General features: G+C 30.0%; 1 protein-coding gene across 1 annotated transcript; it reads right to left on the minus strand.

The window, feature by feature from the left end:
• Nucleotides 1-3032: 3032 nt before the first annotated feature.
• Nucleotides 3033-3389, minus strand: LOC114746463 (metallothionein-like protein 4A). Its single transcript, XM_028934680.1, has 2 exons — nt 3307-3389; nt 3033-3198 (listed from the first exon to the last, which is right to left on the minus strand). The coding sequence occupies exons 1-2, from the start codon at nt 3387-3389 to the stop codon at nt 3033-3035; spliced, it is 249 nt and encodes an 82-aa protein (XP_028790513.1).
• Between the last annotated feature and the right edge of the window lie 13502 nt (nt 3390-16891).

Below are 16891 nucleotides of genomic sequence, written 5' to 3' on the forward strand. Positions count from 1 at the left end.
GAAATTAGCTCTAACTATGACATGAAATCTAAAACTATATTAGTTCTTGTCCAATTTTGCCTAAAATAAATAAAAGACGTGCACTGTTTACGGGTTGAATCATTATTGATTTATGTGAAATTACGTAATTTTTAATGATTAATTTAACTTTCTTAATAGGGAATCTAATATTTAAAATTCATATGTCAGTTTCAAATGTCATCAGACTTTTAAAAAAGTATAACTCTCCAAAAGACTTTTTTTTGTTTTATATATATATACATTATATGTGTGTATTTGAACATGTTCATTAGATATACCGGTGAAAAGAGTCGATCAAGTAGTTTGGAGTCTTTTTAAAAGAGACAAAGGAAGACTGAAAAAACACTTGGTAAAATCAATAAGAAATATTTCGATTAACAACTTATTTAAACATATGATGCAATTCATGTAGCTGATCTCATCTAGTGAAATAAGTATTTGTTGATGCATGTAGATTGCTTGTTAATCATGTTTATATAGATTTAAATATGAGATCTTATACCTGAATGGTCATTACCCATTTCATGAAATGCTTGTTAATATGACTGAATTATTTACTGTGTGAGTATAGTTGGATACTCCTCCGGGTCTAAATGTGAGACCAGAGGGAGTATTATTTAGAGTTATGCAACTTAGCCAATTAACTTTGTCGTGAAAAATTAACAAAGTCAATAATTTGAATATTCGAATGCATATAAATCACACCCTTTTTATTTCTAAACAAATGCTGCAACTTAGAATGTAATTACCACTGAGAAAATAATCCAAGCGGTCAGAGTTTATACACGGCTTCTTTATCAACAGACCAAATTCAATCTTCTCACGGAAGATGGTGAAGGCTATGCAAAACTGGCATGGGCTCTGGGTTTGTCCTTTATGCGTTTTTTTTTTTATTATATTGTCTTTGGTCCTTAATATAAAAATTAGTTGTCTAAGTTGAGTAGATTAAGAAAGTTTGTTAAGTTAGTTATTTGTAAGAAATACTACATTCACTCCTAATTATAAGACACAGTTGACTAAACTGGGGAGATTAAGGAACTTAGTTAAATTAGTTATTTGTAATAAATGTGTTATTTTTCCTAAAATATCTTTGTTAATCAAATTTGTTATCTAGAACTACCATTATTAAAAGGACTATCTTGAAAAAAAATAGATAAATATGAGAGACAAAGTAGATTAGAATTTTATATTTAGAACCAAAATAAAATTCAAATAAGGTCTTATATTAAGGACTGGAGGTAGTAGATGTTATTTTCTTTTAAATAGTCTTACTAATAATATATATTAGCTAAAATTATCATTTAATGGAATCTTTAACATGTGCAACTATTATAAGGACTACTTTGAAAAAAATAGATAAATATGAGAGATAAAGTGGATTGAGTTCTTATATTTAAGATCAAATTAAATATTATGTTAAACTAGTTTTTATATTGAGAACTAGAAGTAGTATTTGCTGTGACTTACTTGTCGCAGTATTTGCAACAATTCCTATGTGATATGTCAAGGGAGTGAGCCTTGAAGTAATGATTAAGGATTCGTTTGGAACAGTTTAGAAGTAATTTATAAACTGCTTTTCAATATTGATTTACAAAATATGAGACAAGTATGTGAGAAGAATTTTTTTACGTGAAACTAGTTTATAGTGGATTTTCACCGCTTTACCAAACAGGTCAAAGGTGTTGTCTAGTGACTTGAGAGGTCACGGGTTTAAATCCTGAAAATGGTCTTTCCGCTTGCAAAGATAAAGATTGCGTATCTTATCTCTCCCCAGATCCTACCTGGTAGGAGCCTTGTGCATTGGGCCGTCACTGTATAAAGCTAATGGCCGCCTCAACTTTTTTTGGATTTGGGCCCAATTATACTTTAAACTTCATAATTCCCTCTTTTGTTTGTTTGGTTCATGACTAGATGGGGTACTTTTTCGTTTTTTTAATGAAATTAATTTAAAAAAGCCAGCCCAACCCGCGCTGTGAGGGTGAGGGTGAGGGTTTCAGCCAGATCGATAAGGCTGTCCTCATTTTACTTTATCCTCTTTCCTTCTTTCTGTTTTTTTCCCATTTGTATTCGAGCTGGCACCATCGGTTGTTTTTCTAACGCAATTTTGTTGCCAAATGTGACAGTATGGAATGTATGTGTATATTCTTCAACGCCTTAGTAAAAATTAATTGGATTAATACATTTTTTCTCTTTATTTTAATTTTGATTTTTTAAAATTTCAAACTATAAATTTTAGTCTCTCAATTTTTTTAAAATTTAAAATATTGGTTTATATAACGCAATAAAAATTTGAACTTAAAATTTAAAATATTGGTTTATATAACGCAATAAAAATTTGAATTATTTTACTCTTTAAGGATCAAAACCTATAAATTTAACTTAAAGAATCAAAACAAAAATAATACAAACATGAATAATTAAAAATTTTATTAATCTAAATTAATTTGGGAATTTTTATAGTTTTTCTTAATTTTGAATCATGTCTTCGAACTTTTTACTTCTTTTTATTAGGCCCTTTAAATCCCTTTAAATCCCAAAGATAAGGCACATCATTTTCGAGAAGATGTTGGAAATATTGAGATGCTATTAGTTGGTTAAGATCTTGAGTAAAATCTTACAGAGGTATTAAGTGGCCAAGAATTGTTTGTGTCCTCAACAATTACATTTAGGTTATCCATTCCAATATTTAAGACTGAATCGAAAGCAGTGGATGATCCCACTACGGCATCATAAGAACAAAGAATTATAGGATTATTGCATTCATTACTCTCCTGAACTAACTAATTAATTAATCTCTAATTTATAAAACTAAAAAGAAACATACAGAACAAAAATGAGGAAGTACAGTGGCAGATGGAAGAAATTTCCATGAGTAATGTAAGCATAGATTTTTATTCATAATAATAGATAGAGGGCGAAGTACAAAATTATTATTATTATTATTATGACGAGAAGCCTAATTAAGCCATATATAATTGATTATTATATATATTCGTAAATTCATGGGTTGATCAAGAGCGGCATGAAGCGCAAGAGCAACCGGTGGAGCAGCGGCAGGAGGAGCCGGCGGCGACGGTGCTGGGGCAGGAGCAAGGGTTGCAGCCGCAGTGCTCGCCGCAAGAACACGTCAAGTGATCCCTCCCACTGCTCGTCTCATTCCCCCCACTGCTTGCGCACCTGATTATAACCCACACATTCATACCAAATTAATTCAGAACACAAGATGCATATAATTATTATCAATAAGAAGTGAAAGGAGAAGAAGAAGGTGGAGAAGGCAGAGACCTGCATGTGGTGTCCCCAGGGCAGGGAACGGTGCAGCCGCACCTGTCGTTGCAAACAGCGACGTTTGATCTCACATCCGCCATTTTTGGTTTCTGATTATGAGAGCTATGGGAAGAGGATGATGGAGTAATGCGGTATTTATGGGGGAGGTTATAAGTGCCACATGGCATTTTCACCCATTACGTGGCAAATACCATCTCATGCAAGCCACCACGCACCCCCACCTCATCCTTCCCTCCAACAAACCCTAATTTCTATGCTCAATTTTGGTGCTCACCTTTATACCACTTCTTATACTTAATATAAAATTGAGTTGACTTACATGAAAAAATTTAAAAAGTTAATAAATTTTTGTATTTTTTTAAAACTAATTTGCTACTATTATTATATAATATAATAATATATGTAAATATTTTATGTTGTAATTAATTAATTTTTAATTTTACTCATCTTTTTAAATTAGTCAACTATATTTTATATTAAAGATAGAAGATAATAATTTCAACAATCCAGATTTTTTTACCAAAAAATTTTTTTTTTTTAAAACACATAAATTTCAGTTATCTTAAATTAAATTTAGATAATTCAAATTTCAACTGCTTTCATTATTACTACTATTATAACATGTTTATAACTACCGATTCGAGAAGTTAGGAGATGTTACGCTTAACCTATCCTCCTTATGATGACTCAGATTATCAATAAAGTGGGAATAATCTAGATTCAATGATTAGTGATGTATCTTGAAACTTCATCTAGAGCTCAGGCTTAACTAAATTTTACATTTAATATTACTTTAATAACCATTAAAACAAATTTGGACGAAAATCAATGGGATATTTCACTCTCTTTATTAATATCTATGAAAACTGTCGAAATTCATAATGACACGTGTGTTTTATATAGTTATTTTTTTTGGCCAAAAGTGTTTAATATAATAATTATAAATATATCTATAAAGTTAATTATACAAAGTAGGATTGTGAATAAGCTATGAAACATGCAGCCGCTTAGCTTATTCGTCGGGTTGTTTGTTTCATTTGTTTGTATTCTTATTGAATGCTGTATTTTGTGAGAAAGTGAATTTAAGCCACTAAATTTTAGCGGTTATAAAATTTAAAAAATTAAAAAAGAAAGTGAAAACAGATATCCAGTAGAAAGATGCTAAGAGTTTGTTTGTATAAGTGTTTATCATGTATATTTATCTCATATTCTATAAATCATGATTGAAAAATTATTTACAAATTATTTGAAAAATGGGTATAGGTAATTGTCTAATGTTTGGATCTTCCTTGCGGTTCCCTCTTGCTCGCGTATCTTCTCAAACTTTCGGATCTATGGACACGTTTCTTTAGCTACGTTATTCATATGTAATATATATATATATATATATATTACGCCTAATTTTGAATATACTATATTATTTTTTCTGATTTAAATATTTGGAAAGTGACGTCATTCATACACTACATGATAAAAAAAAATCCGCATTAAATAAATTAACATGTTTTTATTGTTGAAATATTTTTATAATGAAGAGATGTGTTTTTGAAAAGTCACATTCTTACGTAAATTTATTAAATTAATAAATTTATATGCAGGGTTATATCTTCATATAAATTAATAAATTTATTTGAAGTATTGTGTCTTCATATAAATTAATATATCTATATAAAGAGTTACGTAGAAAGTTATAATACTAAAAAAAAACCCCTTAAGTATTAAATATTTTTTTTTTCAATTTTTTTAAATATGTTGGTTCATGAACCAACATATGGTTGTGATTTTTTAGTTAATAAGATATTATTTCAAAAGGCATCTTTTCAAAGCATCACTCCATGATCTATATAAACTCTTCATCATCACTTCATTTGCACGCAATACAACACAAACACACTAAGATCAAACTCATTGTTTTTATTTTTGAGTGTACATAGAGATATAGTCAAATTATAACCTTTGTAAAGGCTATTATTGTCTTGGCTTGAATCTTGGAAGTACAATCCATATTTAAGGGTCTTTATTGTATCCTAAAGAAAATTCATCAGTTAACCCAACTTGCACCTCATAAGATAAGAATAAGTTGGGGTGAACTAAGCCTAAAAAAAAGTGCTGCTTACGCTTTAAGGGCATTGTGCACCACTTTCTTTTTTATTTCTTCTTATACTTTTTAGAGAACTATTCCTGTCAACAATCTTTAGGCTTAATTTATACAAGTACATTGACTTCTTTGAAGGAGTTGACGATAAATTTTGTGAAGTTAGACAGATTTGAAGGAGGTAACTTTTTCAGATGGTGGAGGAAGATAAAATTTCTTCTCATAATTTTAAACGTAGCGTATGTTCTCACTACTCCCAAACTTGAAGAAAAAAAAGATGAAACCATTGCTGAAATCAGAGAGAGATAGAAGTGGGAGAATGATGACTATATTTATACCGGACAATCCTCAACAGCTTCTATGATGTTCTTTTTGATGTTTATCCAGATTCAACCTTTGCAAAGGATCTTTGAGACAAACTTGAGGTAAGGTACATGCAAGAGAATGCCACAAGTAACAAATTTCTCATCACTCATTTCAATAGTTGTAAAATGGTTGATGGAAAGTCTACCATGGAGCAAATGCATGAAATTGAACATATTTTAAAATCAAACAACATAAAATGCATATGAATGGGTCCATTATTGTCTCCTCAATCATAAAAAACTTTTTCCTTTATGGAAAGACTTCGAAGAGTCTCAAACATAAAAAAGAAGATATGTCTTTTAACCAATTGGGAAATCACCTTTGTTTAACAGAGAAATATAAAAAGAAAGATGCTAAAAAGGAAGTTAATGCTCAAGAGAAGGTACATGTGGTAGAAGAAGGGCAGTCTAACAAGATCTCAAAGAAAAAAGAGAAGGATAACAACAAACCTAGGCACAAGATGGTCACAAAGATAAGAAAAAGGAAGGTAATTGTTTTTTTTTTTTTTGTGAAAAAGATGGCCATTCCAAGAAAGACTATTGTTTCTTCAAAAAAATGAGAGAGAAGAAAAACAAGTTATTTGCAAAAGAAGATAATTTTATGACAGTAATTTCTAAGATCCACCTAGTTGATAATAATGAATCGTGGCAGGTGGACTCTGGTGCTACATGCTGTTAGAAGCAATCTCACCCAAGAGGGGGGTGAATTGGGTGAGTTAAAAAAATTGTGAAATTAAAACGAAACAATATCGGAAACAGACAGTTAGAGTTAAGAGGGATTTCACCACAGAAGGGAAGACACATGATTTATACTGGTTCGATCTTAACCACTTGACCTACGTCCAGTCCTCAGAATACCTCTGAGTATTTCACTATCTTCTAAGATTAATCGGATTCTTGGTGCCTCAGTGTAGTAATTGAATCACTTAATCACTCCTCCTTACTCCCGTAAGGATACAAACCCACTCAAGAGTCCACACTCTTGAGTATCACTCAGTAGTGATTAATAAAGGATGGATATCGACTCTCTTATAGAGTGAATTTTAATGATGAACACTGACGCTCAGTAGTGTTGAAGGAACAGAGTATTGAATGCTAAACTTAATAATCACAAATGGTAGTTTTGGTATTCAATTCCCTCATTAATGCTTCTTCGCACCTTTTATAGTTGAGATCGTTAAGTAACCGTTAGACGGAAGAGCTTCTAGCCGTTGTGACTTTGTTTGCATGTTTCACCAGTTCAACGGTTCCACCATTAATGCATCTGAGCTTCTGACACTGTAGGTTACAGGCTACGTAATCCCGTTGAAGAGCTGTTGTAATTTCTCTTAGTAATCTGCATCCATATTTTAAACTTAAACAAGTAAGAGTCTTGCAGTGTAAGCTTTAGTCATGAAACAGGAAGAATGACTAATTGATTACTCAATGATTCTAGATGAAATGAATTATCCGTAAAAAGTACAGAAAGACATTCTGGACATGGTTGATCGAAGTGGTGATCGATTACTGGTTGATCGATTAGGCTATCTAAAAACAGAGTGAAAAATTTTGGATTAGTTGAAGAGGTTTATCAATCAGATGATGGAACAATGGTTTATCGATCAGGTGATCGATAAAGTGCAACAGGAAATCTTAAGCTGATATGTAAATCAGAGTTCCTTTGAATATACATCACTTAGTAAAGTAATCATGAAGATTATGCAAGCTAAAAAACAGTTTGGAAGTAAGTAGTCAAGTGAGTATGAGAGATGTTATAGCTCGCTGAAATTGAACTGACAGAAGTCAATGATCGATTAGTTTATCGAGTAAAGGTTGATCGATCAATTTATCGATAATTCAAGTGTTACAGAATTGAAGCTTTAGTGCATGTTGATCGAATACATTATCGATATAGTTGTGATCGATAATGTTATCGATAAAAATCAAATGTAAAACCTTTAGTGAGAAACAAGGATACCAAGAGTTATCGAATAGGTGATCGATCAAGACATGTTCGATCAGATTATCGATAAACATTGAAGTGAAGAATTTTGTTCTAAAGTTGTTTATCGATCATGTTATCTGAAAGAAGTGTTATGTAGGAAAGCTTAATTATCGATAAGGTTATCGATAATTTAGTTATAGGAAAAACTAAGTAGAAGCAACTGGAATATAGATTATCGATCATGTTATCGATAATTTGGTGATCGATAAAGTTATCGATCAATAGTCTATAATCAGTACCTGCATTTCAGAAGGTTAGAGCTCAATGTTCAATCATATTATCGATAAAAAAATGATCGATAATGTGATCAATAAACAATGACAGAATCAATAATCAAAATAGGTAGAGTGTCTTACCATTTATCGATGTCGTTATCGATAACTCATTTATCGATTACTTGATCGATAAGATCAGTTCAGATTCACTTCTTTTTATCTGTCACTTGTTCGATCATCTTGGATTATCGATCAATCTATCGATAATCGACAGTTACCTTATATGACTTTTATGTTAGCGATAATCGATCATTTTATCGATCAATGAATTATCCAACAGCTCATCGATTAAAATACTTAACATTAAATTGATTTATACTGAACAGTTATCTGACAGCTTATCGATAATCATTTGATCGATCAGATGATCGATCAACATACTTAACCAATTTAATCTAACTTTGTTATCATCAAAACCATAATCCTAACACATGCCATGTGTGTAAGAGCAAGAACTTTTTAAAAACATTGAAAGAAGAAGATGGGAATGTACTTTATACAGAAAATGCTTTAACTATCCAAGTCAAGGGCAAAGGGATTGCGAAAATTAAATTCACTTTTGGGAAAACTCTTACTTTAAAGAGATGCCTATTATTATATGCTGGAAGTTAAGAAGAATTTAATTTATGTACCTTTATTTAATAAATTTGGGTTTAAATCTGTATTTGAGGGAGAAGTTTGTTTTCACCAAAGGTGGAACATTTATGGGCCAGGGTTATTTTTGTGACAACATATTTAAGTGTAATGTTACTAAAGTTAATAATACTATTTATAGTTCTATTTATATTATTGACTCTTATGATTTATGGCATTATCGTTTAGGTCATGTTAATTTTGGCAAAATGAATGATATGATGAAATTTGAATTGATTCCAAAAGTTACTATTAATCATGATTTTTATACTACTTGCATGTTGACTAAAATAATAAGGAAACATTTTCTTAGAGTAGAAAGAAGTTCTAAAATATTAAAATTGATTTTGATATTTGTGATTTGCATGGTTGACCTATCTTGGGTGGTAAAAAATATTTTGTAACTTTCATTGATGATTGCCCTATATACTGTTAGTTTGTTATGTATTTAGTACACTCAAAGAATAAAGTCTTGGACAAATTTAAAATCTTTAAAAATGAAGTAGAACTCCAATATAAAACCTTTATTAAATGTTTAAGGACTAATAGAGGAGAAGAATATTTTGATCCAAAATATTTTGAGTCTGTTGGCATAACACATCAAGTGACTGCCCTTTATTCCCCATAATAAAGTGGTATAACTGAAAGGAAAGATGGGGTTCTAGTTGACATGGTAAGTGCCATGTTATTTTACTCTAATTTGTCTAATGAGTACTGGGGTAAAGCATTGCTAACTACATATCATATATTTTTTTTTTTGATTGATTTACATATCATATATTAAATAAAGTTCCTGATAAAAGAAACAAGGTAACCCTATATGAATTATGAAAAAAAAAAGAGCTCAATCTCAATTATTTTAGAGTTTGGTAATGTAGGGTAAAGAGGAGTTAAATGCATCTTTTTGGGATATATTGAAAATAAAGAGGCATATCAGTTCTTGGTTATTGGACTAAATGACTCGTATCTTGTCAATAAAATCATTGAAGGAAGGGATGCAATTTTTCAAGAAGAAAGTTTCAACTCAATCCTTAAACCTAATGGCATTTCTCATTCTAATGAGAAGACAAATCAAGAGGAGAAGGTTTCTGGTGGTGATGACTTAGAAAATATAAAACTTAGAAGAAGTAAAAATGCTAGAAAAGCAAAAACTTATGGTTTAAATTTTTTCATGTTTCTTATTGAGGGGTCAAGAGAAGAAATTGAAAATTATATATCTATTTTTTTAATTTAGAAAATGATCCCGAAACATTTAAGGAGGCTACGAAGTCTCAAGATACAGTTTTTTGGAAAGAGGCTATATAAGATGAAATGGATTCAATAATAGGAATAACTTGAAAATTAATAGATCTTGCTTGATTCTAAACCCATTGGTTGTAAATGAATTTTCAAAAAGAAATTAAAAGTAGAAGAATCTATAGATAAATTTAAAACTAAGTTGATTGTTAAGGGCTTTACACAAAAAAAAAGGAGTAAACTATTTTGATATATATATGTGTGTGTGTGTGTGTGGCATCGATTGCAAGGATTTATACTATCGAGTGCTTATAGCACTTGCTTCCATATACAATCTTGTTATCCTTCTAATAGATGTTAAAACAACTTTTCTTAATAGAGAGTTAGAAAAAGAGATGTATGTGACACGAAAAATTTGATAAGGTAGTTCCAGCAAATGAATATAAAATCAATGAATCTGATATATGTGTTTATAGTAAGTTTTATAACGAGAAAAGTGTCATGATTTGCTTGTATGTAGATGACACTAATTTTTAGCATTGACTTGAATGAAATAAATAAAACAAAGAAATTCTTATATAAAAATTCTAATATGAAATATATGGAAAAAGCAGATATCATATTAGGAATCAAGATTATTAAGAAATTGTCTTGCTCTTTCTCGATCTCATTACATTGAGAAAATATTTAAGAAATTTAATTGTTTTGCAATGAACAAAAAACCGGATATGTTATTAAACCAGTTAAGCCAGTGGGTTAAAAGTTGCAGGTCAAATCAAGGTTAGACTGGAGTTAAACCGGTAGTAATTTAATAAATAAAATTTAAATAAGATTCATTATAAAAATATTTTAATAAAAATATTTAAAAAATCTTTTTAAACAATATAAATATCGTACTCTACATTATAATATTGCCCCACATAAATGATTTTCGTTGCCTCTTTTTGTTTGTTATGAGTTATGACTAGCTTTCCCCTCTACTTCAAATTATTTTTTTTATATGCAATTTATAAATAAACTTATGATGGGATGGTGAGGGACCTGAGGTCTGCAAGACTGCAACATGTTTGCTCAGTATCATTAAGTATCATTATGCCTTTTCTCTTTCTTCTTCTTAATCTGGATTTTTCACCCTTGCACGCTCTTCTAACATGTTTTAGGATCTCCTTTCTTCTCTCTCTTAATTGTCCTAGCAGAGTTTCAACAACAAATCAATTCCATGGTGGAGCCTTGAATCATCTTCTTATCTTTATTCCGTGTTTTTTAGTTTCCACGCTAAAATGTTTCTTCACTTAATTTTTAATATATTTGAGAGTTCTCTCTCGTAATAAGATTTGTTTGGCATTTTTCTCTCTATTTTTTCTCTTCTTCTCCTTTTCCACTTTGTGTATTTTTAGGAGGTAAAAAATTTAAACTGAGTAACCCATCCTAACCGGCAGTTACACGGTTTAACACTAGTTTTTTCTGGTTCAACTGGTTTGTCACTGGTTTTTCAGTTGAACCAGTTGGTCTGATCAGTTTTTTTTTTTTTTTTGCCTTGTTGTTTTGATTATTGTTCCATTTCTACTCTATTTGCTTCTATGATTCTAGCATAAAGTTAGTACCAAGTAAAGATTATCCTGTGAGACAACATGATTATTTAAAGGTAATTGGGTATTTGATGTATGCTATGACATATACATGATTGGACATAGCATATGCTGTGGAAGAGCTACGTAGATACACAACTAATCTAAGTCAAAATCATTAGTATGCTGTGGATAGAGTATTAAGGTAGTTGAAAGGGACAATTAACTATAGTTTGACCTATAGTGGTAGTTCTTTGATTTTGCAAAGATATATGGATGCTAGATGGATATGCTAGTTGGATAAGTTATTTAAAGAATTATACTTCCACAAGTGGGTGGGTCTACACTTAAGGTGAGGTTGCTGTGTCTTGAGGATCTAAGAAACAAACTTGTATTGAGGGTTCAACCATAGATCTTGAGTTTATAGCATTGGCTGTAAAGAAGCAGAATGGCTTAGAAACTTGTTACTTGAAATACCTATATGGCCCAAGTCAATGGCACTAATATCTATTCATTGTGATGGTCAATCTGCTCTTTTTAAAATAAGAAGTCATGACATATTAGATTGAGACATAGTTATGTGAAAGATCTGATAATGAATAGACCAATCTCTATAAGTTACGTAATATGAGTTAAATCTTACAGATCCTTTGATGAAAGGTCTAGCAAGAAAAATGGTGTCGAAAACATCAAAGGAGACAGGATTGAAATCCTATGAACCTTGATCACCAATAGTAAAAACCTGATTCACATTTGACCACCATATCAACTCCTGAGTTCAATAGCAAAAACACGCTATTAAAGTGCAAATATTTGACATTCTTATACATCCCAAAGCTTAAAAGTACTTAGCAATCATGAGATTAAAACTGAAAAGGTTGGGATTTAATTTGGCTCTTAATGGACTTATAAGCACACATTTACTGGAGCATTAATCATGGTGGTGCTCTTAATAGAGTTTACCTATATGAGAGTGAAGTGGGGCTACTTCTAGGAGTCTAAGAGTTTGACTCTAAAAACTCTTCATGGAAAAGATATGGACACAATGTCATAAATGTGTTATTTTAAGTGACATACAATAGTCCAAGATCCCATGCATGACTCATACACACCTGATCATATGGGATAATTAGTTTAAAGTTTAATCGGCCATCTTATTTCATATGGGTGAAACCATGTCTTGTTTAGGTAAAAGTTCAAATCCTTAAGATATATTTACTGAAGACATGAGATTTTTGAAGTAATAAGAATTTGGGTTCATTTTAAAAATGGTGAGGGATTTGTTAGAATATTTTTAAAATGAAAAGATGTGTTTTTGAAAAGTCACGTCCTTGTGTAAATTTATTAAATTAATAAATTTATGTAAGGGGTTATATTTTCATATAAATTAATAAATTCATCTGAAGAGTTATGTTCTCATATAAATTAATGTATTTGTATAAATATTTATGTAGAAAGTTACGATACTAAAAACCTCTACACATTAAACATCTCTTATTTATTTAAATATGTATAGTTGTGATTTTTTAGTTAATGAGGTATTATTCCAAAAAGCATCTCTTCAAAACATCACTCCATAATATATATAAACCCCTTACCATTACTTCATTTGCACACAATACAACACAAACACAGTAAGATCAAATTCGTTGCCTTTGTCTTTGATTGCATGCTGAGATAGAGTCAAATTATCACTTTATAAAAGTTATTACTCCCTCCGTTCCTTGTTATAAGAGACATTTGATGCTTATGGCATGTTCCTATATATAAGAGACACTTAAAAGTTATCTCTACTTTTTTGTGTTGATTTCCTATTTTACCCATATTTATTATCTCCAACTCATACTCTCTCTCCCTCTCACTTCTCTTTTTTTTAATAATTTAATTGTTTCTCTCATGCTCTCTCTCCTTATTAATGAGGGCATTTTTGGAAAAAAAATTATACTTTTTATACATTAATTATTCTTAACTAATTTTAACTATTTTTTTTATCAACGTACTTCGGTTATTTGTCTCTTATAATAAGGAACGGAGGGAGTATTATCCTGGCTTGAATTTTGAAATTACAATCTATATTCAAAAGTTTTCATTGTATCCTGAAAGAAATTTACCAGTTAACCCAACTTGCACCCTATAAAATAAGAATAGGTGGGGGCGCATTAAGGGTGTGTTTGGCAAGCACCCCAAACCATGGTTTGGGAAAAATGTTAGCCAAACACCCTTAAAAAAATCAAAACCATGGTTTGGGTTCAAAACCATGGTTTTGACTCCAAAACTATGGTTTTGGGAAAAGCAGAAATTTTTTACTTTTGGAGAAAAAAGAAAGAGTGTGAGAGCCTATAAAATATATATCTTGTTATTTTTTTTATAAATATATTTAATCTTATATCTTATAAATATATATACATATTAATTATTTATTAATTATATTATCTTATATATTATTAATATATGTTAATAAAAAATATATTATTAACAGTTTTATTCTTTCAAATTAAAATATATCATAAAATATTTTTTTTCTATAATTATCATATTAATTTATGCCAATTTGTATATATAAAAAGTACTTCTAATAACAACTATCCAAACACTCACACTCCTCAAAATCACTTTTTCACAAAATCTATTCTTCCCAAAATCTATTTTTTTCAGAATCTATTCTCTAGAAGCTATTCTCCAAACCATGGTTTGGTTTCATCCAAATACACCATAAGTCTAAAAGAAATTGTTGCTTATATCTTGAACGCATTGTGCACTACAGTCTTCTTTATTTTTTTTCCTTATACTCTTCATATAACCATTCCTGCGAACATTTATTTTCCTGGTGTTTATGGATCCTTAATTAATAAATTGGTTTGTTATAAAAAGATAACTCGAATGGTGGGTGAATTTGGTGTGAGGCACGCGAAGGCTGAATAGGTCCGGGAGGGGGAAAAAAAGAAATCATACTTGAATCAAAATAAACAAAAAAACAGGCATCGGAGTTTTTTTTTAACAAACCATTTGTACTAATAACTAAAGAATTAACGTTAATAAAACAAGATGATTTTCAAAAATTAAGAACATTAATAAGATCATCCTCTCCTTTGTAAATCAACCATTATGAATTAATGTTTTTAAATATACTATAAAAAGTTGAATCATCACAAAATAGACCGCGGATGATCACTTTTTTTCTTCAAGTCATAATTTCAGCTTAATATATATGTGTGTGTGTGATGAAGTATCCATAAATTTTCAAGGCATGCAAAATATATAGATCTATTGTCAACAGTATATTGTTCGCTGTTATACTCTATATTTAAATAAAGCCCAATATTTGACAATTTGACTTCTTTTAAAAATTTAATTGTCATAAAAAAAATCTTTTATGACAGTTAAAAAATTTTTTTTACAGTGATTTTAGGAGCATAGTAAATACTGTCGACGCAAAAAACAAAAAATTTCACAGTAGTTATTAACTGCCGTGAAAATACACAACGGTTTTAAGGAATTAATCACCACGAAAAATTCTCAATAAACAGCATTATGGGTTTATTTTCTATAGCGGTTATTTATGTAACTGCCATAAAAACATTTTAATTAAAAATCAATGCATACTCAACATTAACAAATTCAGCACAATTATTTTATATACTTGAAGAAATTTTGAAAACAAAAATACAATAAACAATAACAACGTCTATGTAATCAAGAAGTTGAACTTTAAGTTTAAACTGTGCATAAGCATATTTATAAATATAGTAACCTGTAGACGACATGATAAAAAGAACAAAATAGAAACTTCACTTCACAACTCTACTATACAAAGCACGATAATTTTATGAAATTTATTTATTTATGTGACTAGGACCAATAAGTTATTTTATTAGCCTTCTAATTTTTCTGTTGATAATGTGAAATAGGAATAATGGAAAAATAATAATATATTCTTTTATTATGTATTATTTATCAATGTTAGTTATTTTGAATTAAAAAAATACATTTTACTTTTTTAATATAAATTATTTTAGAGCCTTTTTCTATCCTTATTTATTTATGCTAATTTTTTTTGGGTAGATGTGAAATAGAGATAATGGGAAGATGATCAAAATGGATGAAAGAACGCGATATGCTAGGAACATGCTTGTTTTGTTGTTTAGCGAGGTTATCCGCATAGTATGTTGCAAGTACTTCCTTTAAAAATATTAAATTAACGAAGACAAAATGGCTGGTGAGATGAAACTCACGTACTTTATTCAATAATTATATAGAATAATTTTCTTGTCAATAACTAGTAACTACATAGGACAAATATGATTTTTTATATTATAAAAGTAGGTTACATAATGTACGAAACATTAATGGAGAGAAAACGGTTAGTGAGTTGAAACTCACATATTTAAATCAATAATTATATAGGATAATTTCATGGTCAATAATTATGTACTCCTCTAGTCCTATTTATAGAGCAGAGGGAGAAAATATTTTTTGATCCTATTGGCTATTGTAAGGCACTAAGAGAAATTTTTCATATAAATATACAATTTTATCCCTTCATTTATTATTGTGTTGACTTTGTTTATATAAGATATAATATATATTAAATAGAGATAAAGCTGAAAAGTCGTTAAATTTTAAATGAGAATTAGATCTGTATGAAATATGTTAGAAGTGACTTATAATAAGACCAGAAGAGTAAGATATATCAACAACTACTTTTTCAAAAACCTTTAATGCAAATATGAGGAATAAAATCTTTTAGCTCAAGTTCTTAAGGATTGATGATTCAGACTTCATTGTAGAATGTTTCAAAGGGACTTGGATTTTTCCAACTATAAAGTCACTTTTATTACCCTCCATGGCTGAAATTCAAACCCCCATTCCATCATATTCCAAGAAAAACATCTTACTAAATAACTCAAAAAATAAAAAATAAAAAATAAAAACCCAAGTAGAGATGTACTCTCATAAGTTGAAAGTGATGTTAATGTGCAATAACATTAAGTTTAGTCACCCATCCAAAGAGAGTTTACTTCTATATATCATGCATAGCATCCCATGGCCCTTCTTCCAAATAGCCCAGTCGCTCAAATAAAAAAAGCTAACCTTTCTTAATTAAAAAGCAGCATGCAAAGCCTTGTAATCTTATCACACGTACGTCACGTTTTGTGTATTCATGAAAAACGTTGAGAGACCCATGTGGGTGGATAAGAAATTTTAGGAAGTTTTAAGCTGCAACACACTTTAAATGAAAGGTACGCAGTCAACATCTTAGAATACCAACAGTACAGTAGGCACAAGAACAATGAGCAAAAGCAAAAGATTGGATTACTGAAACGCACATGCAATGAAGTTATACTTTCTTGAAGTTCCAATATATATATATATATATATATATATATATATATATGGCAGCTTTTCACCCGCGACCATTTTGCAGA

This window comes from Neltuma alba, unplaced genomic scaffold, assembly GCF_004799145.2.
Source record: "Neltuma alba isolate B1F8T4 unplaced genomic scaffold, ASM479914v2 tig00005017_pilon, whole genome shotgun sequence".
Taxonomy (NCBI): domain Eukaryota; kingdom Viridiplantae; phylum Streptophyta; class Magnoliopsida; order Fabales; family Fabaceae; genus Neltuma; species Neltuma alba.

Coding starts and splice junctions, on each gene's coding strand:
- LOC114746463 (XM_028934680.1), bottom strand. CDS start 3,389: ATGGCGGATGTGAGATCAAACGTCGCTGTTTGCAACGACAGGTGCGGC. Junction 3,199..3,306: donor CCTGGGGACACCACATGCAG/GTCTCTGCCTTC, acceptor GGTTATAATCAG/GTGCGCAAGCAGTGGGGGGA.